Here is a 25,655-nt window from a genome sequence, read left to right as displayed (position 1 = left end):
TACAAATATTATAATTTGGAATGTTCCAGGGCAAGTGCTTTTGGATTTTTGAATTTGTCTGAGATCCAGAACTCTATTCAGGTTCATTATTCAGGGTTATTTAACAATTTAGCAGTGAAAAATCTTGACATTTTGATGTACCTGTAACTTCTAAATTGCACTTGAAAGATTTGTTGAAGGCTTTTTGATTTAGTGACATGCAACATAGCATTGTTTCATAATATGCAAAAAATTGTTTGTTAAATATACCGCAGAAGCTCAGAATTTTATGACTCAAGGAGGGACAAATGCACTGTTTTCCACCTAATGTTTGATCTGCCAAATATAAAATTAAAGTGTACAAAATATTAATTTTAAAATAGCTAAAGGCACATACTGCCATCAGTTTGTTTGTTCATTCGTTCTTTTTTTTTCTTTCTTTCTTTTTTCCCTTGTTCTATGACTGTCAGCCACTCCATCGCAAAGCAAATGGGAAAATTGTCATGGAGGGTAGGAGAACCCTCAGAATGAATTATTCATGGATTCAATTGTGATATTTATTGCAACAATAGTAAATTCACTTGCCTCTGATTATACAATAAGTAAATAATTCTTTTCTTCCCAACAAGGAGAACTTTCATGCACTAAATTATTTTTAGCCTAATTCTCCTACTGTAAGAAAAGTTTAAGACATAAAAGCCAGGGGGAAAAAAGGAAACAAATATCCTTCCAAAAATGGACACCCAATATTGTGAAAAAGGGGAAATAATTTTCAGTTTTAAAAAAAAAATCCATGAACTGCTTTTTCAAAGAATGCTCAAGTCTTTATTCCCAAGCAATCTTCCTGGGCCTGGGAAATCATAAAGTCAAATATGAGCAAGTCTAGTGGAAAATCTGTGACGTTAATCTTGGCTTGAGTCGTATTTTTAACAGGCCTTGAATGTGTGTGCCGGTTCATCCAGATGGCCATACAGGAATCGGCCTGATAGGATTAAACCTTTATGCTAAACTCCATTCCATCTGTCACCAAGGTTTGCCTTTCTTTATCTGAATATGAATTTTAGCCTCCTTATATCTGGGAACAGGACTCAATGCAGCATTAAAAATATAGATGCATGCAGATAACTTAACATTTTACAAGTTAGTCTCAGTTGATATGACCTTACTTAGTCTTTTTTCTTGAAAACATTTTTGCCAAGAATTTTGCTAAGAAGAAATTCTAAAGTATGCAAAATCCACTTTTCTTGCCAGAGGGTTTTGTCTTCCTCTTCCCATGGAACTCTAGGACTCATTCAGCTTACTACCATAATAGGGGTGCACATTGACATTTACCCACAAAGATAAAACAGGACGACCTGGCATCCCCTCAGCACAATTTTCTCTGAGAATAGATGGTATATCATTTCCATGGGATGACTAATCCGAGCAGATGATACTCATGTATGTTTTGCTCTTTCCATTACAAGAAGATTGGTATTAGTCATCATTTGATAAATTATCTACAACAACTGTTTCTATCATTCTTATCAGGTTTTCTGTTTTTAAGGAAGCTCTTTTTTTTTTTTTTTTTTTTTTTTGCTGGGGGTGAGAAATGGGGAGGCTGTGATTCCCAGCTTCTTCCTGAATGAAGCTGATATCTGTTTTGCCCTCCTGTGCATATGTCCCTAGGAGCAGTGGGGTAAACTTCACAGCTGGAAGAGTTGGCTTAGGGCAAGTCTCAGGACAGAAATCTGTTGAGTTGTCAAGAGGCCAGAGCCTGGTCAATGGTTGTGGGGTTCCCAAGTCCGTAACAAAGACAAAAGGGGGTCTCAGAGTGCTGGGCTTGGTGGAGAAGAACCAAGACAAGCTGCCCAAGCAAATCTCATGCAAATAAGTGAACAAGTTGCCTGTGAAAAGGATCTTTTCCAGTCAAAGTGGAGGCTGGTTCAGAGCAACATGATTGGTCATGTGTGCTCAGTGTGTTTGTGACGGAAACCACAAGATGGCAGCCTGTGCGGCCTCAGCCCTGAGAAGGAAGGGTCCCTCTGGCACCCCGGCAGGATTCATGGGTTCCCCATAGTACCTGTGGTCACACTGACTCTTGGCTCCACACTGCCATGAATGGTACAGCCAAGCAACTTGTCAATGATTTAGATATTTTCACACATAGTCATAGTTCTTATATGTAAGCACTACCCCTTAACTGAATACCAGAGGACAGAGAGCCGAGAAACTTCCCATTCAAGCTAAGATGACTAACAATTATTGATAGGAATGTGCATATAAACGTTTTGTAAACACATGTCTTTGATTCTTTTGATTAGCAAAACTTTTAGTCAGTTAATAAGAAGGGATCCCCTCCTGAAGTAGACGACCCTAAGGGATGGCACCCACTTCGAATCACCTTCTGGAATACAGACATGCTTACACACACTGCCCTGCCAGCTATGCTCCACATCTTATCCTAAACAAGCACATCTATTTAGAAATCCCATTGCTTAATCTGCTTTTCCCAGTATAGGAGCCATCAGCAGCATGTACAACTATTTAAATTCAGTTTTAAATTAATTAATATTAAATTGAAAGTCTTTTCTCACACTAGCCACATTTTAAGGTGGCCAGTGACTATCATCTTAGGGAGCACATTGATAGATTTCTTCCATTATTCCAGCAATTTCTAGTGGACAGTGTTGTTATCAGGACCAAATTTGGAACAGGTATCCGATAAAGAATAATCAGAGCTACAATTTTCGGGGTGCCCTTCAAAAGTCAAGAACTATGCGAGGAATGATGAATCCCTAATCCCTCCAACAAAGACCACAAAAGCAAATGCTCTCAGAGTCAGGTAGGAAGTAAAGTTAATAAACTGGGCTGGATGCAATGCAACAGGAGTAGCAGAAATTGTGTTAAACACATAGTGTGTGCCCTATCCAAAAGTGACACAAGTCCTCAGTTATGCTTTCCATGTAAAAACCTCTGTTTTTAAGATCAGCAACAAATACATAATTTATTAAAATACCATGTAAATTAAATTTACCTATCACCAAAGGCTGGATTCCATCTATTATCTTCCAGTGTACAACTTACATACATCTTTGGAAAGTCAAGAATCATCTTCCAGTTAATAAGTTCTGTCATCACACAACTAAAGTGCCACTGACTCATCAAATGATGAACATAAAACACAACCAGGATCAATTCTTCTTTTGACTGCTAAAGGCCTCTCTCTACACGATATGGAAGCCCCCACTGGCCTTCTTCAGCTATGCATAAGATATTCTATAAGCGGTTTGGGAGAAGAGCTTCCTGCTCCTGAATGATTTCTATTGTGATCATGCAAGACAGCATAGATAGCCATTTTTTTTTAAAGAAACTGTGTTTTGAATGTGAGCAGCATTTTAAAATCAACCCTGCCCCACCTTTAATAATGGCCATGAGGTGTTTTGTACCTTTCTGAATAGTTCTGGTTATACTTCTCTCCACAACCAAGGATGCTACTGTTAATGTGTTTGAATGAACTTTCATTATGAAGTCTTATCATTTTGAGCCAGTTTCCTCTCTTCCCTGCCATGTTCAGGGAAGCTGCAATTTCACGTCAGTTACAGCACAGATGTTTCCATGGTGATATCTGTGATGTTACAGGCATAGGCGTGTGTGTTGCCAAATAGACCCCACAAGATGAGCAGAGAGGACTGGCCACCCTGCTTCCTAAACTTCATGATGTACTGCCTGGACTTCCTCAAAATTTACTCTTCAGAGTCTCAGCTGTCCTATGTGGACTATGAAAAGCAAACACTCAGACTGGCCTGTTTCTGATTCATTTCTGCTCTCTGATTACCAATGATGAACAGAGGCTACTCTACATGCCCAGACCTAGATTAATCTTCCTAAGACAACAGCTTTCAAAATTGGGCTTGCAGGGTCAAGTCCACCTTGCTGAGTCTGGCTGACTTTCCCTTTCTAAGCTTAGCCCCCATTCCTTGCAAGCTGGAGATGAGATTCTTCAGGAATTAAGACCATGGCTCAGCTCACATGCCAGGCTGGCCAGTTCCTACCTGGGCAAGTTACTTTACTTTTCATAAGCTTCTACCACTTTACCTGGAGTAATAATTCTAAAAGAGTCCACCTTGACAGGTTGCTATGAGGTTTAATCTATGTAAAGACCTTAACACAGAGAAAATAAGGGATAAATGTGAGATGATGGTAAGGAGAAGAAAGATTTATTGCAAGAGAAGGAGGAAGAAGAGTATCTTGCATCTGTACAGCTAGGCAGGTAGCTACCTGTGCAAATCAACCCAATCAGTCAGCACATCTGTCACAGAAAGGAACCTCATTTACCCACAAACTGGAGAGACTGCTCTGCACTTTACCAATGCCTGACTATTAATTAGTTTTACTCAGTTTTCAAATGGGGCTTTTCCATATACTCTCTCTCCACTATTCTTAATATCAACCTTAAATAGCAGACAAGCAGATGTTATTCTTCAATCCACTTCACAAATGAGATAGGATGGTCTCAAAGACTCATTTATACTTGAGACTTGGAGAGGCTACTTTGACTGATACAAATATTTAAAACACCCAAACTTCCTTTCAATTTTGGTGTTTATCTGAAATTTCTGCTCAGTTTGGCTAAAATGTTCACTTTAATCGTATAAATACAGCCAAAGTCTCATAAAATCTTAGTTTTGCAATTTCTTATCCCCAAGATAGAGGGTGGATATTTATTAACTTTACAGAATATTACTACTCTATTTCCAAGTAAGGTTATTTCCCCCCTAAGACTCAGATTCACGAATGAATTATAGTTAAATCTCTCTCTACCTTCTTCTATTTCCAAGTTCAGAAAATACATCCTAATGTAAAACCACTAGTGCCAATTTAAACACAGAAACATAGAAAATACTGCCAAACATCCAGGCTGAGAAATGTTTCTTTTGTTACAAGTTGGGCTGCTAAACACATGCTCAAAATGTGAACATCCAATACAAGGGATAGCAACATGACCAGAACTTACATACTTTAAGTGGGGGGCAGTTTCCGCTCACTTTTGTTTTCCATCTGGACATTGTCGATGTCAATGGTGGACAGTGATATTGTCCCCAATTTTCTTTTTTTCATCTGAGCAACAAGGATCAGATTCCAGAGGACTTTAGCTAACCAAATCATGAAGAGTTTCTAGAATTCTGCCAAGGTTGAAAGGCAGAGGAGCATGAGATTTGCTGCACACAGAGTTACTGGAAGAACACAATTGGTTCAATGACTCAGGCAGACGATTTTAGGAAATAAAGATCAAAGGCACACTTTCCTTTTCCATCAAGAAATAATAAAACACATTAGCACTGACTGGGACACCACTCCGTGGATAACATATCTAAGGGCTCGTCCTGCTCGTCCAGTACAAGTAGAAATAACAAAGAATTAAAGAAAGGTCTCACATTGTAACAACCATGGTATTTATGTATATATTAGTGGTGCTGGGACTCGAACCCAGAGCCTTGTGTGAGGTAGGCGAGCACTCTGTAATTGATCTCCACTCCCTGCCCTCAACCTCACGAATTTTAAACATTCTAAATAATGACAAAAGTACATTGCTCCCTGTTCATATTGGACACATGCACATGTCTTGACATTTTTATTGCTTTGCCCAAGTTTGATGGAAGAAACTGACGTGTTAAGGTCTCAGACCTGACACTGTCCATGTCTCTGTTCCCTGCGTCCCCCTGCCACATTTCTTTCCAGATCTGGGGATGAAAAATGTGGGTTTGAACAACTGGTGTCCCGCTGGTTACAACTGTCAATTAAATAAGCCAGCAACACAGGAGCATATGTTCACATATGAAATATTGATTAATTGCACAGATTGGGATAAAAATCTATTAATACCTGGGTTCTGCTTTCATGTTTACTGGTCAGATCTGCATTGGGTGGATGCAGATCTATTTCTGTGCCCTGTGGGCTAGAGAGTGCGACTTTTGTGTTTCACTTTTCTCTTCCTTCTCTGGATCCCATCTGGTTTCCCGTGTCGGTGCTTCTGTTAGGACTGACCAGCATGCGTTCAAGCAGGACCTTAATTACTCGGTCATTTTCCAGCAGACTTGCCCATGCAGACTGGCAGCAAAGCCACGACCCTGCAATTCTCAGCCTTTTCTCTTGTGACTCTCTGAGTAAATCTCTTTTTTCCCGGGATGCTAAAATCATGCCGATGGCATCACATTCATCTGATAAGAATGATGATCACCGAATTTCTATAAAGTTTCATTTCTGTCCACTGAGTATTTCAGGTTGCAGGGCTGGCACAGGGAGTCTGAGATGGGATGCCCGATAGTGTGACGTGATACCAGGAGTTTTTATCTTAACCCAGAAAAGTACCTTCCCGTATATCACTGCACATGCCAACTAACTCACCCTTGGGAGTGAGCATAGATCAGGCTTTTTGGTTTGCCTTTGAGTGATGTCGTCAATTTGCTTCAATTGAAGCAGGTTTTATATTACCTGCTCAAATGGCAGAATTTCTCTCTGCCTCTGAAGTCTAGGGTACGGGGAGATGCATTGACTAAACAATGGGAAAGAACAGCAGCCAAGATCCCGTGTGTCAGCCGCTCAGAAACCCAAAACCTAATTCTTTTTCTGTTTCGCCACAACGAGATCCTTAACGGATGGCCTCAGTTTCCCTTTTTATTAATTGGATATAATAACAGCAGTGCCCTCCCATGGCTGCTAAGAGAATTAAGGGAGATAGTGCCAATTGTGTAGCATTGAATTTGATACCGTAAGTGCTTAAAGCCACTGATTCCAGCAGCACCACCATTCCCTGAAACATGGATGGCAAATTTAGCATTTTAGTGAACTATAAGTTGCATCAGCCTGTGATGATGGACCCCTATGTCCAAGTCAAAGAGAAACCCACCTGTGGGGGAATTTTCAAGTTTATTTCTGAAAAATGGACCTTAGCCCTAACCCCATCAGCCCCTCCCGCAACCTTCTGTTTGATCCTCCTATGGTATTTGAACATGCTTTCCTCTCTGCTTAAAATTCTCTTTCTTCTTTGCTTGACCAAATACTGCTCATTCTTTTTTTTTTTTTTAGTTGTAGATGGACACAATACTGTTATTTTATTCATTTATTTGTATGTGGTGCTGAGTATTGAACCCAGTGCCTCAGATGTGCTAGGCAAGTGCCTTACCACTGAGCTAAAAACCCCAACCCAATTGCTGCTTATCTAAAACTTCTGAGTTTCCCTGACTCTTCAGACTTGGCTGAGTCCCCTTGCCTGAAGCTCTCTTAGGAGTCTGTTATTTCTCCTTTCTAGCACTTACCAGCCTTTCAATTTCAATCATCCTATGTACCATTACTTCCTTAATATGAACATATAAATATGCATGTGCTTAGGATTATATACCTCATAGTGTCATTAACTGTCCCTATTCTGACCAGCTGGGTACTCCTGTTGTGCATTACAGTAGGCGGTCATCCGGTGTGTGTGTTGAATAGAAGAAAGAGAATGAAAAAGCAAACAGAAAAAGAATCATCAGCGGCGTTAAAAAGTTAAGGGACTAAAATGAGCAGCTGGAAATCTGAGCACTCCTCCAGCACGTAGGAACAATTGCCTCTACACCCACCCACATCAGGCTTCCTCCACGGATCAGCAACAGCAACCTGGAGCCCCATTTCCTGGGCTGATCTGGCCCCATTCCGGCAGAAGGCACTCCATTCTCCTGGGGGTTAAAATTAACACCAGTGAGCTCCCCCTGAGGTGGGCTCTCTTCATGCAAGGACCCAGGTGGATCTTGCTGACAGATGTTAAGGTTAGAAGGAAGGGTAACAGCCAGATGAGAAAACAGAGCCGCTGGCTTCCGGAGGTACCAGGACTTCCTGTCTTTAGGCCCTGCTGGTTCCTGCCCTCCCCGCCCCTCCCCCACATGGCAGCTTCAACACAGTTGCTGCTTTTTCTGTCATTTGAACTCAAATCCTATCTTGGAAATTGATGGGCGATCCTGCCCTTGACAACACAATGTCAGCTTTGCTCAGTGTCCAGCTGGTTCCGTATACATTATCATAATGCGCTGCCTGGGTGGACCCTGGATGGCGCTCTCCCTGGGCTCGAGTCCCCTTTCCAAACCGACTGCTGCTCTCTGACATGCAGACTCTACTTGTTTAAAAATAAAAACAGAGTTAAAGACTTGGGAGAGGTTTTGATGTTTTAAATCCTATGAGGATATTAGGTCTTTTCTAAGGGTAAACTGAACCTAAATGGCTTTCTTTTAAAAAAGCAATATTCGACTTCATATAAAAAGAAAGACTATTTTCCAGGGTCCTTCACTGTTTCCTGGTGATTTGGAAGAATTATTACTTCCCCCAACTCTTAAAGTCCTCTCTTAAAAGCATTTCCCAAACTTTGGTCAGGATTTGCCTCATCCCAGTACCCCTTATGCTATATTTACTTCATTTTATTTAGTTGTGATTTTTATTTAGATCGACTAATTTTTTCCTTAAATTTAATCTTGTCCTAAGCAGTAATAACAGTGAGATCCTGATTTTGGAGTTGTAGGGGTTTTGTTGGTTTGTTTATTTTGTTTTGTTTTCATTGTTGTTTGTGTGTTGAGAGAGACATAGAATTATTTAGAAATGTTTTAACATTTTTCTCCATCTACTAAAATCATCTCACACACTGCATGGGAAACACTGAAAAGCTCACAGCTAACTGTGGAGTGGATTGCACATTATACACTCTCAGCTGAAGGAATTCAGGGAGAAGAACATCTGTGGTGTAAGAACTGCCTGAGACACAAACACACAAATGGCTCTGTGTGCTACACCTTGTGGCTTCTCCAGGCCTTCTGGAACTAAGTGTTCACCTCCTGCAGGCTGCCCAAGGTGGTAGGAAATGGACTCAGGTCTCTGCAGAGTGACCCTCACATTGGTATTTTGGTAGCAGCTCTCCAAGTCTGTGTGTGTGGCGTCTCAGGAAACAGAACTTATCTCAGAATCAGCTGCATTCAAACAATGAATTATCAAAGGTTGAAGATCCAGACAGAGCCTCTCCTTAAAGGATAAGGAAACTGAGGCCCAGAGAGACCTGAGCACACAGCAAGGGTGGAACTTTGTTTGTATTTACTTCCTCATGTATAAATGAAAACAGCCAAACAAGAAAATTTATTTCAAACCCAACTCCTTGTCACTATTCCTAAATATCACATCATAAGAATGGTTTAGGAATGGTGCATCAAAGTTTTTATCTGGGTGTTAACACCAACTGGAATCATTTGAAATTCTCACTTGAGTATTTCTAACAAATAAGGATAAAGGCCTCAGCTGTAACCACCAATTACACAAATAAACACACTGGAATTATGATGCATGTGTAACCCAATATAAGACAAAAAAAAAATAGGTTTCAAAAAAGTTCCACCATTACTGATCAAAATGTAAGCAGAAAATATCATTACCCACAACACACCACCCCGTGCTGATTACAGGCGTGGTTCCCTCATTTATTATATCAAAGAAAATACTAAATATTAGAATTTTCCCAGTTTATAGGTATGTCAAGAAATTCCTACAAGACTACAGCCTCCTTATATCCACGTATAATTTCTAGCATGAGGTCCAGTGACCCTGAAGGATCTCAACCAATGCTTAAGCCACCATCTCACAGTTTTCTCAAGATCACCTTTTTCTCCACTGTGTATATGTGCCAGAGAGTCCAGATGATTAACAAGTGAGTTCTAGGGAGATGTGTTAGAGCCTCCTTGAAAATAAATATTACCAGGCTCCTTGTTATTGCCAGCCCCACAGAAAATATCCCAGTGGTTAAATAAAATCAACATTTTAAAAATTTGACTAGCATGAGTTCCAGCCAGAGGAAAAGAGGTTACTGAAGAGAATGAACTATAAGGCAAACGTACATCATGTGCCCCAATTTTTTAAAAAGAGGTGCTCTGGGCTAACTTTCAAAAGATCTTTTTAGAATGCCAGCACAATTGCCTTTCTTGAATTGAGAAAAATAAGGACAATTGGATAGGAGGTAACAATAATTTTGCATCATGTCCAAGAGCAGTAGTTGAAAGTAGATGCCAGAATTAGGTTTGGGGGATTTAAATCCGAAAATCTACTTAATTGCTGTGTGACTCTGGGCAAGTTACATATCTCCTTCTTAGCCTCAGTTTCTTCAAATAGCAATTCTATGTGCCCTGGAAGGCCTCAGGGTCATGGCTGCTAATTCTTAGTAATACTATTATACAGAGCTATGTGGTTATGTAGGCCAAGGGTCAAATACCAAGCTCAATTCTAATTAGTTTTGTGGCTTTGGGTAAGTTATTGATCCTCTCTAAACTTCAGTGTTCTCATCTGTGAAGTGGGAATACTAATTGTTACCTCTTAACAAATTTGCTGCAGGATTTGATGAGATAATATAAATAAAATGATGACCACAGTGCTGGCATTTAGGAAAGGTTCCATAAATGTTAGCTAATAATGGTCCAAAATAAAAACAGTAGAATTAAACTACCTGGCTCCGTCACCATCAGAGATGACAATTAAGTCTGAGCACGAGTTCCCCTCTATCACCAATGCTGCTGGTGGTGTCATATTCAAATAAAGAGAATGTAGATCATCTGCGTGGTGATTACAGGTAGCTCATGAACTCTTTAATCTGCCTGAAGCTGAGGTCTTGATGGCTCCCAAGTCCCCAGTATTGGGATTGTGGTGTAATCTGATTTATGACTTACTCAGGAAATACTCTAGAACCTTATTCTTCTCTTGACGACATACCTTGTCCTTTCTATTTTAAGGGAAGACAAAAGGCAACTTCCCAACTTCTCTAAGGAATGGTACAATCTGATACTTGGAAACGTGAGGTCTTGATGCTCTATTCTATGACACGTGTGGGTATTTTTAACCCTAAGTTTCTGTTCTTGCATCTGCCTTTATTTTTCAACTGGCAAAATCACCTGATAAATGTGCAACCCTCAGTACACAAAGATGGCACTAAGATTTCTCTAGTTAACTTGGACGCTCTTGCCTAAGTGGTCTGGCTGGAGCAGTGAACCAAAATCCTACATAACAGTGAGAGCCACTCACTGTGTCATCCATCCTCTGCCACTATGTTCTGAAAGTGCAATCTTTCAAGGGGGTGGACAATTGCACAGATATTCTTCTCATGATCCTCCAGGTCCCAGAGGGTCTGGAAGCAGACTAGACCAACCTGAATTATGAAGGCACCAGGACTGGACCCAAGTCCTCCTGCAACACGTCATTGCCCAGGACCACAAAGCTGGGCAAGCTCTAAAATACACCCTTGCTGGCCAGCATCCCAGGGGTAAGTGAAAAGAGCACTAAATGCATTTTGACAGACACTATCTCTAGGTTTTAGTGTGAATAGGTCACATGCCCTCTCCAGGTTTTCTGTCAATGAGGGGGTGTGAAGGAGGTGACCTTGCAGACTCCAATGACTCTCCACCCAGCATGAGCCATGACCCAGGGGTTGCCTATAGTGGGAGAGAGAGAAGCTTAGGAGGGAATGTTTAGTTTACTTTCATTCATTCAATGATTCCATTTTGCTGGGGGTAATACACATTTCATAGATCAAATAACACAGCAGCCCTTCGTTCTATGGGCCTTAAAAAGACAGAGGTCTCCATATGTTCACTGAGTCAATGGGCAAATTCTTTCTATGTTATTTATGAAAAACATAATCAATAAAATAAAACCATCTGGAGAAAGAGCTCTCAAAGTGCTGGACTAGGTTCCTATGGTGAATAGGCACGATTGATAGATGGAGGAGTGATGGAGTAGGGGTAGGGCACTCTGGGCACATCCAAGTCCCAGGAAGCTTCCAAAGTCCAGCAGGGAAGGGTTCAGAGCAATGGTTCCCTGGGCTTTTCTGAGACTCTAGAAGAACCTATGGTCGAAACTGAGTTCACCAAAGCCCTGTCAGCCTCCCTCACCATTCCACTACCTGACCAGCCCATGTGGTCTTGGGTGACGTGGCCCTGGCCCTTGCCCAGCCTCATCTCCTGCCACTACTCCAGAGCAACATAAGCCATGTCGGTCTCCTTCAGTCCTTGAATTCACCTGAGCAAAGCAGCTCTGCAACACACCGTTCCTCTGTCTGGAATGTTGTCCCCTTTGGGGAACATCTGTTCATCTTTGAAGTTTTGGTCTACATGAGATTTCCACGGAGAAGGCTTCCCTGACACCCCACGCTTCCTCTTCCCTGTTATGGTCTTCCTTTCTGCACTAATTAGTTGCAAAATTTTGTTTCCTATCTTTCATCTCTATTTATATCATAAGTTCTGTGAAGACAGGGACTGTGTCTGCCTTCTGTTAGTGGAACCAGCTTAATGTCTGGCACATATAATTTGAAGCCCCCTATATTCGTTAGCCAGAGATCCAAAGAAGGGGTTCCACTAGAGATAGCTAGTGGGTTTCTCTGCTCCCCCAATCCTTGTTTCTTCAAAGGCCCCTCCTGCAAGATGGCATGAGTCCCTGACTTCCGTTCAGAGACCACAGAATTGTGCATGCTGAATGAAAGCTGACACATGACCGAACCCTGCTGTCACTGGGTGCATACATAGCTGGGGCCCACAGCGGCAAAATGACCCATCTAGGGTCACATAGCTAGTCAACAGCAGAATCAGGACTTGAATCCAGTTCTCCAGCCAGACAGCCTGATCCTACTTCTAGGTGAGCCTCAGGGCCTTATTTTTTTTTTTTTAGGGCCTTATTACACAGAGGCAGGGGAGGGGGTCCTCTCCTGTCAATTAGAACCTCTGTGCCACTTTGGAGTAACCTCCTGAGCTTCAGCCTTCTTTCTCCACGTGTCCATAAAACAACAAATTTAAATGCAGGTGGGCAGAGAGGATTCAATGGGGCTGGACACCCAGGGGCAACCAACAGAAGCAAAAACTGCTCCTGTCTGGATCAAAAAGATTAAAGAAGGTTATATGCTAAAGATCAAGTATAGCACCATATTGTCAGGGACAGCCGGAACCCAAAGGTCAGAACTAAGTGGCAGTGGTGAAAACCTGGTCCTCTGTCTCCAAGGTTGTAATTACAGCCAGGGGACATGCTCAACGTCTCTACCTCCCCCGCTTCATTTCCAAAATATTTTAGTTTGACCAAAGCCCACTTTGGGTTTGATTTGTTTTATTCTGGGATCTCGGCACATTGATATTTCATGTCACAGTCTTTGTAATTACTTTGAAGGGAAACTTAATTCATGCACATCTGATGCCCACAAAAGTGAAATTTCAGTCATTTTCCATTTTTAGGAGGTGGGTGTGTTTTAAAACATTTATATTTGAGCCAAAAAAACTAAGTAGGACCTCAGGTCAAAGCTCACTAACACTAAGATATTCTCATTCTAAAAACCCTCAATTGATAGTTTTGTGGATTTTTTTTCCCCAAATACATATGAAGGTGGTACAAATTCATAAGAATTTTTTTTTTAACCCTAGATCTGGAGAATAGTAAATCAGGGCCTTCACCCCACTTCTAGAAAGGGGCCTACTGATAGGTAAATTTCTCAACTCTCTTTAGTCATCACAGAGAGGAAAGTCCTACAACAGTCAAAAAGGGGGAGAAAAAGAAGAAAAAAACACTCACATGCTAACATAAAAAAAATATATATATAATTCCCTAAAAAAAAAAAAAATGAGCATTTAAACCGCTTGTCAGACGGTTTCCTGACAAAGCCACTAGTGTGTATTCATAGACATTTGCATAAATGCTGCCGGTGAGTTCCCCATAGCTGTTGGCGCTAATGGTACATAAAGTAATTTAGTCACTTCTCCCAGCATTCTGTGTCAGAATGATGAGCGCCGGCACTTTGCCTTGTTGCGTATTAGATCATTAGATAATAAAGTGTTAGCGCATGCAGGCTGACAGGGTCTCTGCACTCTGGCATCACGAGGGCACTGCATTTTGCCACAAGGGGAGGAAATAGAGAAATGATGCCACAATTGGTCTAAAATTCAAGTAAACAGAACCTGAGACCCGAGATGCACAACAATGACAATAACAACACTTCTTAAGTCTTTTAGAGGTCCCCAGCACAGTCTGCCCAGTGACTGGAAGAGGAGGCACACACCAGTAACCACACATTAGGTGGCCACAGTTCAATCCTTTGATCCCAAGCCCATGCTTTTTCAAAAAATTGGAACCATGAGAGCAGTTACATTTGGAAGCCGCCTTTCTGCACAGCTGTGCATCTTCCATAAAGCTGTTGCTTAAAGGAACCTCACTAAATGCCCCATAAATAACCAGCCAAAGAAAATCTCAGTATTTATGAATGAAGAAAAAATGGGGGCGCAAAGCAATTACCATGAGCCACGGTGTGCCAAGATTCACCCTCTTTGGACCATGCAAGATTCTGTGACATAAATTTGCCTTTGTTAACCCTCATATTTGAAATATGGGGACATTAATCTGAGCACTGGGGCTGTGAGTCCGTGGGTTGTACAGGGAAGAGTGTGCATGAATGTAAACCATGATCCCTATTTCTACCTATATGCAGAGAGACAGGTCACGAAAGGAACTTTCCTCCAACTGTCTGACAAGCAGGATATAAATAGAGATGTGCAGAGTTGCTCAAAATAATTCAGGCTACCTGTAAACGAGGTGGTAAAAAAACCAGAATGAGGGGGAAATGAAGATGCCTACAGGTCTCCAGAGGTGAAGCTGCTGTGCAGACTCTGCAAATTCTATGCAGAAGCTATGCAAGGTGGGGGTAAAGAGAGATTTGGATGGCAGTGTGATTCTTCAACAGGGCATTTTAAAATAGATTTTTTTCAATGGCAGGATTAAGTATTTCCCCCAAACCAACATGAATTAGCATCTGGGTCTACTCCCACACATTAGTGATGAAAGAGTTCCAGACTCACCCTTTGCTGGGTACATATTTATGTGTCAGCCTGAAGTGTCTGAATGAGTGGGCGGTTGTGTGTGGTTGGTTGATTCATTCTGCAAAGCAGCAGATGTCTATGCTACTGTGTTGTTGTTACTAAGGATCTGAACATGTCTATGCTTTCATTCCACTGGAGAGAACCAAGGCTTTGATGACGGTAGAAACCCCACAGAAGGACACAGGACAAATCTATGTCCCCAACAATGGCTAGCCATTGATTTGTAGTGAAATGTCACCAATTTCTTGAATAATAATAACATGGGCATTTGCAGACTGGTGAACTGGAGCACAGGAATAAAATATTGTCTTTAAATTGTGGAATAATATGATATTCCAACTGAAATATTAATATGTAGTCTAGCAGAGAGAATTCTTGAGCTGGGAGGAAACTTGGAGATGTTTTGACCCGGGGTCACCTGTTAGCCAGTGACTTCATTCTTCCTAGGTACCTTCTCCTCCCTCTTCTTCCCTTCAGTGTTTGTTTGTTTGTTTATTTATTTATTTTCATAATCAAGAATCAACAATTAAAATCAGGAGGGTTTTAATTTTTGCCAAACTGGAACATCTGGCCTAAATGTGCTCTCATTCCCCTTAGCAACACTGCCTGGGGCTGGGGGCAGCAGAGCATGCACTTGTTCATCTTCAAGGTCTCCACCCAGCTCACTTCCCTTATTAACATTACCTGGCCCCACCCAGGGCACAGATTTAGGTGTTTTGTTTTTGTTTTTTTTAATTACTGTCCCTTGCACCAGATGATCAACTTCATTTTACCAGGAAGGAAACCAAAGATCCCCAAAAGCTCGTACAAGGTCACACAGAGTGAAACTGAGAACTGAATTGAATTTGAGGTTCCTGGTACTTATTCTGAAACTTTGTCCTATACATCACACTGCAAAATAATGTTACTGACCACCACCCACTAAAGGCATCCTTTCTAGAAGATCCTTATTGTTTGCTTGCATTGGATTTCGTTGTTGTTGTTGCTGCTGTTGGAGGGATAGTCAGCACAGTATCATGAGCTCTCTCACTGGCTTCCCAAAAGCAGAAATGGGAGCTAAGTGTGGCCTGCACTTGGACCACCATTTGAAATTCTGCATTGGTGACTAGCAGACTTCAAGTCTACCCCCAGGCATTGCAACTCACTAGCCATAGTCAAAGATGATTTCAGTTTCTTCGTAATCAAGGCTTTCTAAAGTATGCCCACTGAGTATTTGTCTGCTTTTTTTCTTCTTCCTCTCACCTAAACACCTTTAGCAATACAATGCCTTAAGTGACTCCGAACGTATTAAAAAGGCAACATTACTGTAAAGTGAGGATCAGAATAATTTTAAGTACAGAAATGGAACTAGGAATGTAATCATGAGCAGGTGTTTCAAATGGCCTCCTGCAAAAAGTAATATCCATCCATCTCAGCACTAATGAAACCATAAAGAAGCAGCTTTTGAAAGATGATGGTTTACTTTTAAAAGACTGTAAAACTGGATGTGGTGAAGAATCCCTTCTAAGAGTGTTACATCTGGCTAATTAATAAAATGTACTGTTTTGCATTCCTCAAGCACAGGGGGAAAAGCAGGCAAAAATGATGACAGTCGTGTGTTTATTAAATTGGGATGCTGGCAGGGAAGGGAGTTCTCTACCTTATGAATTATATCATGGACAGATTCGTGGCCCAGGGAAAAATCAGGCAATCAGGTGATAATTTGTGTGGTATGTTCTCCTGCTGACCTAGCAAACTGGAAAACGAAGTGAAGGAAATGGGTTAAGAGTTTAATTTGAGGAGATTAAATAAAGTGTAGGATAGTTCTTGGTATCCAGGAGTCTCAGTTGCTGATTTTTTGGATGGATGGATGGATGGAATGAAGGATGGATGGAAGGATACATTACATATACATGCAACCCGGAAATACTTAGACATGAGCATCCAATCCAACCCACATTTCTTTTAGTGCATTTACTTTCCCTGAAATAAATTTTTATCTGGTTTCCTCCTGTCCTCTCATAGGCACCATTGATTTGTTGCAATTCTCAAGACAAGTGTGATCTCTCCCCACCAAGGTCAACCTTCAGGAAGCAGGCCCTATCAAAAGGTGTTGGGAGAGTTCCACACAGGGTAGAGGAGGGGCATTTGGTCTGAGTATCACACACAGAGTGCACCTCCAGCCTTTGGATCTGATCTCCCAATGAAATTCATCAGGTGGTCACAGAGAGGTACTGGCAGGTCTGTAAGGCCTTTGCTGGTTTTCTTTGTAGATTGGCCTGTCCGTATTTTATAGTCAAGTGGGAATTCAAAATAAAGCAGTATCCCAGCTCTCTCTCCTCTCAATCCAAGACAGAGAGTTATGCAACCCAAACAGAGTGGGCCTCAAGGTGCTTTCCTCTCTTTAAATACTCAGCAACCATACTTTGAAGAGCAAAAACCCCAGAGGATTAATATTGTCCAAAGGACTTTTGAAATTTGAAACAAAAATGTGGTGGAGTGGAAGAAAGAAACCAAATAAATTCACAGTTACAAGTAGCAATGCCAAGCAATGAAAATGATTCGCCTACCATGTTCCAGATAAGAGGGCGTACCTTCCGAGGGGTCAAGCCTCCGAGCCCTCCGCCCATGCTTGGAGTTGTTATGGACAAACATGTTATCAGAGACTGCCAGGACATGGCCATCCACGTTGACGGTTGTAGACACCACAACCTGGAGACAGGAGAGAAGAATGAATGAACATTTTAATATAAAAGCATGGTGGGTAATAAACTCAAGTTAAATAAATAACAGCTGGGAGCTGAAGAAAATTGCATAGCTATTTCACATAATAACTGGTGCTTATGCTGTACAAGTCTAACAAGAGGAGCTATTGATGAGTGGGTCTTTGGCATGGAACGCTTTTGATGCAGTTTTAAGTAAAATTGCACAGTTTATAGTTCCACGGCAGAAGGTGCACTGTTAACCATAATTTTAACAAGAGGATCTTTATTAGCATATTTTTTTTTTACACAAGGGTGGTTGTGTTTCACCTAAATTACCCTTCAGTTTAGACACTGAAGCAGATATCACAGTTGATCATGCAAATAAAAGTCTTTTGAATCTTTAAAATATCTCCTCCCCACTGTGTCAGGGTTAAGAGGATAGAGGAATAAAAAGGAGAGGTTTCAGCGAGGGCTGGGATGTGTCTTTCTCTCTGGGGCGTCTTTTTCTGGTTTCTTGTACTTTTTCCTTTTTGTGTTAGTTTGGTGAATCAAACCAGAATCCTCCTCCCCACTATTACCATCATGCCCCCCTCAAAAAAAAAAAAAAAAAATCCCTGCTAATTAAGAGTCTTAAATCTATTTTAAAAAATTGGGGGACTGGCCCAAGACACAATTGAGTCACCCAGGCCATCTTATGACCTGACTCTGAGCCTGGTTTGCCAAAAGGAACCCAGGCAAAGGTGTGCCTCCGAGAACTTTGAGTAAAACAATGAGAAGAAATGACCTACACTTCTCCTTATATTAAATGGGGAAGAGGATTAAAACTGAAACCCACAGAGATATGTTTATTCATGCGACCTCTTACAACCAAATATAATAATTGTCTGTAATTGCAGATTCGGTTCCCACCTCATGCTTTGACACGAGAAACAGCAATCAGCCAGCTCCCGTTTAATCCACCTATTATGTTGACTAATTAACTTTGCCCGACAGTTTATTTCTTCCTCCATTATCAGCCCCTGTCAGCCACAAGCACCCTGCAGCATAGGGGAGACCTCAGGCCCTTTGATTGATCACCGATAGATTGACATGCAGATTAATTTAATTAGAATCACCTCACTTGAGAAATGAAAGACAAAGACAAGAGGGCTAATAGATCTGCTCTCATAATGAGGCGAGCCTCCTCAGCGGAGGCTGAGGATTTCTGATTTATTTTGCTCAATTCCCCAGTTGCTTGGAAAGACTCTTGCTTTAATTGTTCTTGGTTTTGAGAGGCATTAGCCTCTAAAGAGGTGAACTGCTTTACAAGGGTTGGCACATACTGAGGCTCCGGTTCTCCCAGTTGGCCAAAGGGAACACTGACTTCTAGAGTCCCATGAAACAGTGGTCACATCACGGGATGAGCCCGGGAAGCATGTGTGGCCGTGGCGCAGGGTCTTTGAGTTGTTGGCCCTGCTTGGATCAGCATGCCCTGCAACTTTGCCATACTTAAAAATTCTACTGTCCCTCTCTTTCATCTAGATGCATCTTGGCAAAAGAAGGTAGATGCATGCTGGTTAAAGAAGGTTTTCCCTTCCCTAGGCCTTCAAGATGGCAACCAACTGCAAAACTGGATAACGCATAACTGGAGGCAGCACCAGGAAGTTGGTTGTATTTTCCAAATCTGTTTTATTAAAATGCATAGTGAGCAATTGAGAATCCATCTGGGAACGGGGCATTCTCCTTACACATTGTGAAACCCCAAATTCCATCTGGAACAGGTCATCCCTGGAAAAGTATGGGAGGGGGATGCTACAGTTAGCAAAGTGGTTTTCTTCTCATGGTTGGCCAGTCGGGTCTGTTGGTCCCGAAGTTGTTGTGCACCCCTCGCCAATTATAGAATAACTTGAAAAGAGGAGGGGAAGAAGAGAAGAAAACCACCTGTTCTTTCACTTTCAAAAACTATTATGTGCGGTGGCAGAGGGAATATTATTTAGGGTAAAGGAAACGCTCAGGAGGAGACTTCATAGGACAACGGCAATTATATAACAGAGCTGGGTCTTTCAAAGAAATTTTGATTTACTACAAGACCGCAATTGAGTGGTCACTGGAGTCGTTAGCTAAAGACACTATAAAAAGAATCCCAAATGGTGTCTGTTTCCAGTGTCAGGAAATAGAAAGTGGTTATTCTAGATGTCTGTCTTCAGAAAAAAAGAAAGCAATGACAATTCACCGTGCACCTGTAAGGCACAGTGCCACAAACATAATCTTAAAATATGCAGTGTCTTTTAAAGGCACTGTCATCTAATTCCTAACACTGAATAAAAATGTCAAAAATGGTTAAGGGGGGGGGGGGAAACTATATCATATATGGTTTCCCTCTCCTTGGCAAGAGAAGGACCACTAGAGCCACGTGAGTGACAGAATCATTTCATTGCAAGGCCAGTCAACATTGGAGAGAAGATAATACAGAGAATCCTCATGCCATTCATTTCTTAAGATAAATGACTAATATGTCCTTCAAAAGCTTGTAGCACAACTTTCCAACCCCAAAATACTTTCTCCCATTCCAATTTGGAAACGATAGATTTAAATGAAACATACGCTGAAAAGTGGGTCACAGAGCAATTTGTAAGTTAATAAAACAATCTGTGAGATGCAAAAGGGGTTCTTAAAATAGGCCCATGTTAGAAGAGAAAAGGATCTTTACACTTCCACACATGATTAATGATGTGCTGACACATTCAGCAGGTGGGGGGACAGGCAGGCCTGCCAAGGCTCCAACCTCCCCAAATTTTGTCACCAAAGCACAGTTTGAATTTGGGACAGATAAACATAGAAAATGATTTTACCTCTGAATTCAGCCAGCTTATCCCTCTTTATCCTCTCTTTTATTCCTCTATCCAGAGAAGGAACAGGAGTGAACAGGTATGTTCACTATGTCAACATCTGTTATAGGTGGACCTTTACTTTCTAGAACCACACTGTCCAATGCGGTACCCAAACATGCACCTGTTCAAACTAGGTAGAATTTAAAACTCCATTCTCGAGTCTCAACAGCCACATTCCAAATGCTCTGGTCACAGCCACAGGTGGCGGCTGGCGACTGGAACTGGACGGGGCAAACTTGGAACATGTCCATCACTGCAGAAGGTGCTGCCACACAGCACACTGTAGAATGGTTCAGAAGTTGTTTGTGCCAACTTATTGGTGGGAATAATAAATTACATGCCTGGAGTTACATCTCCTGAAAAATACTAGGCAGGTACACAGGTGTAGAGTTGTATTTTTTTTAAGGATTGTGTTTTTATCGGGGCCTTTACTTTAAATGTAGTCACCCAAATGTGCTGATTATTACTAGCATGTGCCACAGGTACTCTGATCTGAGTCCCATCCTCCAGGTGAGGGCATTTGGTGTACATCGAGGAGAAGGACAAGCCTGCAGTAACCTGAGGACTATCGAGACCTCAATGTGTTGGTCCCTTTCCTGGCTCACACCAGTGCTTCAAAACTTGCTGTTACCTTCTTTCCTGGATCTGCATATGCCTAAAGATTATTCTTCTTATTATCTACCCTAATCTATTTAGAATATGAAAGAATTAAACAAAAAAAAAAGTCATGATTCTCAGCTCTCTAGTGCTCTTAGTGGATAACTTTGGCCAGTTTAACTTAACCTTTCTAAGTCCCTGTGTCCCTGACTCTCAAGTGGGGAGAATAATGGTCCCTAACTCATAAGGTTGCCCAGAGGCTAGGTTCATCAAAGTGGCTAGCGGGGTTTCTGGTTCCTACAGAGTGGTCTAGGAATAGTTGTCACTTTGTGGGTGACAGCAAACAAAATGTTCAAAAGGACGTGTTGGGCTGAGAAACCTGAAGAAGTGCCTCTTGATTTCCATGAAGAGAACCTGTGTGAACTGTTATTTTAAATAAAAGGGTACTGAGTGTCTCTCCTACGTCCACTGCTCAATGGAGTGGCCCCAATGTTAAAGACCTTTGTCCTCACAATAAAGTATCCCACAAGTCAGGCCTTTGGTGGGTTGCAGATCTCACCGGTTTATGTACTTTTGCTTTCTAAAATCTGTCTGCGCCTTAGTCTGTTACATTCCAGGCTTGAAAAGAAATGAAAACTGAGTGCAACAGAAACAGTCTGCACCGAGACAGCCTACCATTTGGGTCTAGCTTTCCCAGTCCCTCACATCAGCGTGGGGTTCTGGGGAGCCCTGTTGCTGGTTGGTTCTTTCCTTTCAGTGAGGCAGGGGAACTTGCGAGTTCAAACTAATGGTCTAAGATTCACGAAGCATAACCTCTGTCGCATGAGCAGATTTTCAGAAGGACAAAGCAGCTAAATTCGACCATGAAAAGGAACACAGGGTAACTCAGTAACAAAAGCAGCAGGCATGTGGGAGAAGGGGTTATCCAAAAAGGATCCAGAAAACTTGAAATCTGTATCTTTGAGTATTTCTCTAACAAATATGGAATCATAGGAAAGATTACACTGTAAAAATATGTTTCAATGTTAAAGTTTAAAATATTTTGGCAGTACGTGTCTCCCTCGGAAAACTAACAACTTCAACAAGTTTTGAATAACTATAAAAAGAAAATCACAAATCTTGGTCTGCAGTGCTACACACAGTAACTCAGTAAAAGGCAATCAGTGATAAAGCTGGTGGTGTTCCCTCTTTTATTGATAAGCACAAATTAAATTTACTAGACAAGGCCAAATGGTTTTCCGGTGTAACTGTGCCAATATGCAGTTCTGTTTCCTTTCTTACCTCTAATTTCAGCTTGCTTTATTTCTGCATTAATCCAGGGACTCTAATAATAAAGTTTTGAAAATAGTAACTTGAAGTACATGAGTGAAAAAGGCATTAAGGGCCATCCCATAGAATAGTACTCAGCCATGAAAAGGAACACACTATTGATCCACCTGTTTTATTCTCCAGAGAATTATGCAAAGTGAAAAAGAACAATTCCAAGAGGTTCCATACTGCATGCTACGGGCTAAACTGTCCCTCCTAACCCCTGTTCATATGTTGAACCTGTAATCCCCAGTGTCTCAGAAGAGGAAATTTGGACACAGAGAGAAGGTGAATGTGGGTAGGCTACAAGGAAAAAAGGAGGGAACACTGTGGTGTTAGAAATACTCAATATATTGATTCTAGTGGTGAATTTAAAAACCTATACAATTTTACAGAACTAAAAATATATATATATACCCACACAAATGAGTACAACTTAAGGGTAAGGGAAATTTGAATAAAATGGGTGGATTTTACCAGGGTTCATATCCTGGTTGTAGTAGTATACCATGATTTTGCAAAAATTAGATTACTATTGAAGGAGACTGGTTAAGAAATACATGGGATCTCTCCATTACTTCTTATGATTGCATGCGAATCTACAATTACATCAATAAAAAATTCAACTAAATATAAGGCATCAGCAACCCAGATGTCCTTCAAAGGGTGAATGGATAAACAAACTGGCAATCCACACAATGGAATATCATTTAGTGATAAAAAGAAATGAGCTGTCAAGCCACAAAAAGGCATGAAGGAATCTTAAATGCATATTATTAACTGGAAAAAAATAGAAAGTCAATCTGAAGGGACTATATACTGTGTGATTCTGACTGAATGACATTCTGCATAAAGCAGGACCGTGGAGGCAGAAAAGAGACCCGTGGTCCGTATGAACAGTTGGAGAACACAAGATTTTGAGGGCAGTGAAACTATTTTGTATAAGAGGGTAATGATGATTGTATAACATAACTGTCTAAACCTGCGGACCCCACAACAGAGTAAAGTCTAATACAAACTATGGAGTTGGTTACAGACATCTGTCCATATTGACATATTAGTGGTAACCAATGTATCATACCAAGGCAAGGTATTAATTATAGGGGAAGTTGAGGAGGCTTTATGGATCCACATGAGAATTCTCATATACTTCCCACTTATTTTTATGTAAACTTAAAATTACATATATATATATATTCCCCAAACACTTATTAGCTGAGTATGGTGACATGTACCTATAATCCAAGCTTCTTGGGAGGCTGAGGCAGGATTATCATAAATTAGAGGCCAGATTTAGCTACTAAACAAGACCCATCTCAAAAGGAAAAAAAAAAAAAAAGGACTCATCTTCTACCCTCAACCACACACAATCTACACCCTGCTTATCTACTGAACCACTTTCTTATGGACCATCAAATGGCAGAGACACAAGAGACTCAAGAAACCAACTAATCTAGTGGCTTCCAAATAAGAGTTCTCGAACATACAGAGGGGGACAACGCTGCAGGGAGGGGAATCCCAAACACATCCAAAATAAGGTTGCGCACTAAAGCATCCAGTAACTTTGCTTCGTCCGAGGCCCTATCAACTCCATATGGGAACTCAGGCTATAGCATCCATATGAGAAGCTCTGCCCTGGCAGCTGTTCAGGGCTTTGAATGATTTTAAAGCAGAGAGCTTGATTCTTACTCCATAAATGCAATTAGATTGAAAAAATATGTCATCACATGAGGTTCCTAGGGAAAAAAAATGATAAAAGGAGTCCTCAGTAGTTCTAACATTACGAATTTGTGCAACACCTCCTTTTACAGCTTGGAAAATGAAGGCCTGAGAGGTTTTAAAACATCCTCAACCCCATAGGACAAATTAGGAGCAGAGACGTGCCAGCAGGGAAAGCTCCAATTCCTGGTCCAGTTCTCACCCACAGCAGCCCCCGGCCTCTCAGCGCACAGGCCTGGCTTAAGCAAGGCTGCCATCTGGATCCTCCTGGTATCTCTCAGTACAAACCTATGGTGTCCAAGCGGCTGACTACAGTTTAAGTATTATTTACATAAAAATGGTCTGCAGCAGTTAGGTCTTCATTAACTTTGTCCTTTAAAATATCCTTGAATGATGTGGAATGAGATATTCTCTGAAACGTGCCTGATTGCTAGTTTCTGTCTGGTTGAAGGACCCCAAATAACTCATTAAAAATTATGGAGGACGCGTGGACCTACAGGATGTAGCAGAGTGGAACTGTCAGAGTAGGCAGTGGCGAACTGGATTAAATCCGCATTTAAGACTCCAGGCGAAACCCTCTCTTTTCTTAGAAGGAAGACAAGAGGTTCTTGTGTTAAAATATTTAGTCAATTGGAAGCTAGATGTCACTTCCGTCTCCAGAACGTGACACATGCTAAATATGAAAATCCCATCCATTAGGTAAACCTCACTCCTCCCACAGTGGAACAGGATCATTTGATGACTTTCGATGGTGTCATTGGTGTGTTTGACTGATGTCCTCTGTTTGTGTGTCCTTGTTGGTCATTTCAAGTAGAAGTGAGCTAAACACAGAATCACCACATGTTTCCATGCACAGTGTCACACACCTGTCATCCCAGCAGCTAAGGAGGCTGAGGCAGGAGGATCACAAGTCCAAAGCCAGCCTCAGCAACTTAGCAAGGTCCTAAGCAAATCAGCAAGACCCTGTCTCTAAATAAAATATCACAGAGGGCTGGGGATGTGGCTCAGTGATTAAGTCACTAATCACAGGAATGAACTATGTGTCAACCGTGTGCCAGGCACGATCTACCTACTAGAGAAGCAGCAAAGAACAAGTGGATGACCAGGATTTTAGTGATCACTGGGGACACAGGGGTGGGGGTTAAATAATCAACAAGTAAGCAATAAGAGCAAAATTGGGACTGCCATAGGTTCTAAGAAATAAAAAAAGTAAAGGTCAGGCTGTTCCTAGAAAGAAACTATTTTTGATTGGGTGATTAAGGAAGGTCTCTCCTAGGAAGCAACACTTTGTCTAAGAGCTGAATGGTAAATATCTAATCATTCAGCGTGTGGTGGAAGTTTCCCAGGGAGACGAATAGTGAGTTGAAAGGTGGGGGTGGGGTATGGGGGCAGCAAGGATAGTAGAATGAATCTGACATTTTTACCCTATGTACACATATGACTACATGATCAGTGGGATTCTGAATCGTATACAGCCAGAAAAAAATGAGAAATCATACTGCATTTATGTATGGCACATCAAAGTGCATTCTACTGTCATACATAACTAATTAGAACAAATTAAAAAAAATAATATCCTGAGGGGGAATGAGTTTGGTGTATTTAAGGAAAAA

General features: G+C 41.3%; 1 protein-coding gene across 8 annotated transcripts in view; it reads right to left on the bottom strand.

Annotated features, from left to right (window-relative positions):
- The window catches only part of Ebf1 (EBF transcription factor 1), a 383,619-nt gene that overhangs the window by 107,726 nt on the left and 250,238 nt on the right, over nucleotides 1–25,655 (bottom strand). For 4 of the 8 annotated variants that reach the window (XM_048816292.1, XM_048816295.1, XM_048816280.1 and 1 more), the window contains one exon: nucleotides 17,414–17,555. In XM_048816292.1, the coding sequence (XP_048672249.1) occupies nucleotides 17,414–17,555 (142 nt within the window). The remainder of the gene's footprint in view (nucleotides 1–17,413; nucleotides 17,556–25,655) is intronic. The other 4 variants (XM_048816298.1, XM_048816300.1, XM_015492662.2 and 1 more) reach the window with 1 other exon arrangement.

The sequence above is a fragment of the Marmota marmota genome, unplaced genomic scaffold, assembly GCF_001458135.2.
Source record: "Marmota marmota marmota unplaced genomic scaffold, marMar, whole genome shotgun sequence".
In the NCBI taxonomy this organism is placed as follows: domain Eukaryota; kingdom Metazoa; phylum Chordata; class Mammalia; order Rodentia; family Sciuridae; genus Marmota; species Marmota marmota.
Note: the sequence above shows the minus strand (reverse complement) of the source record. Positions and strands in the feature narration are given on the sequence as shown.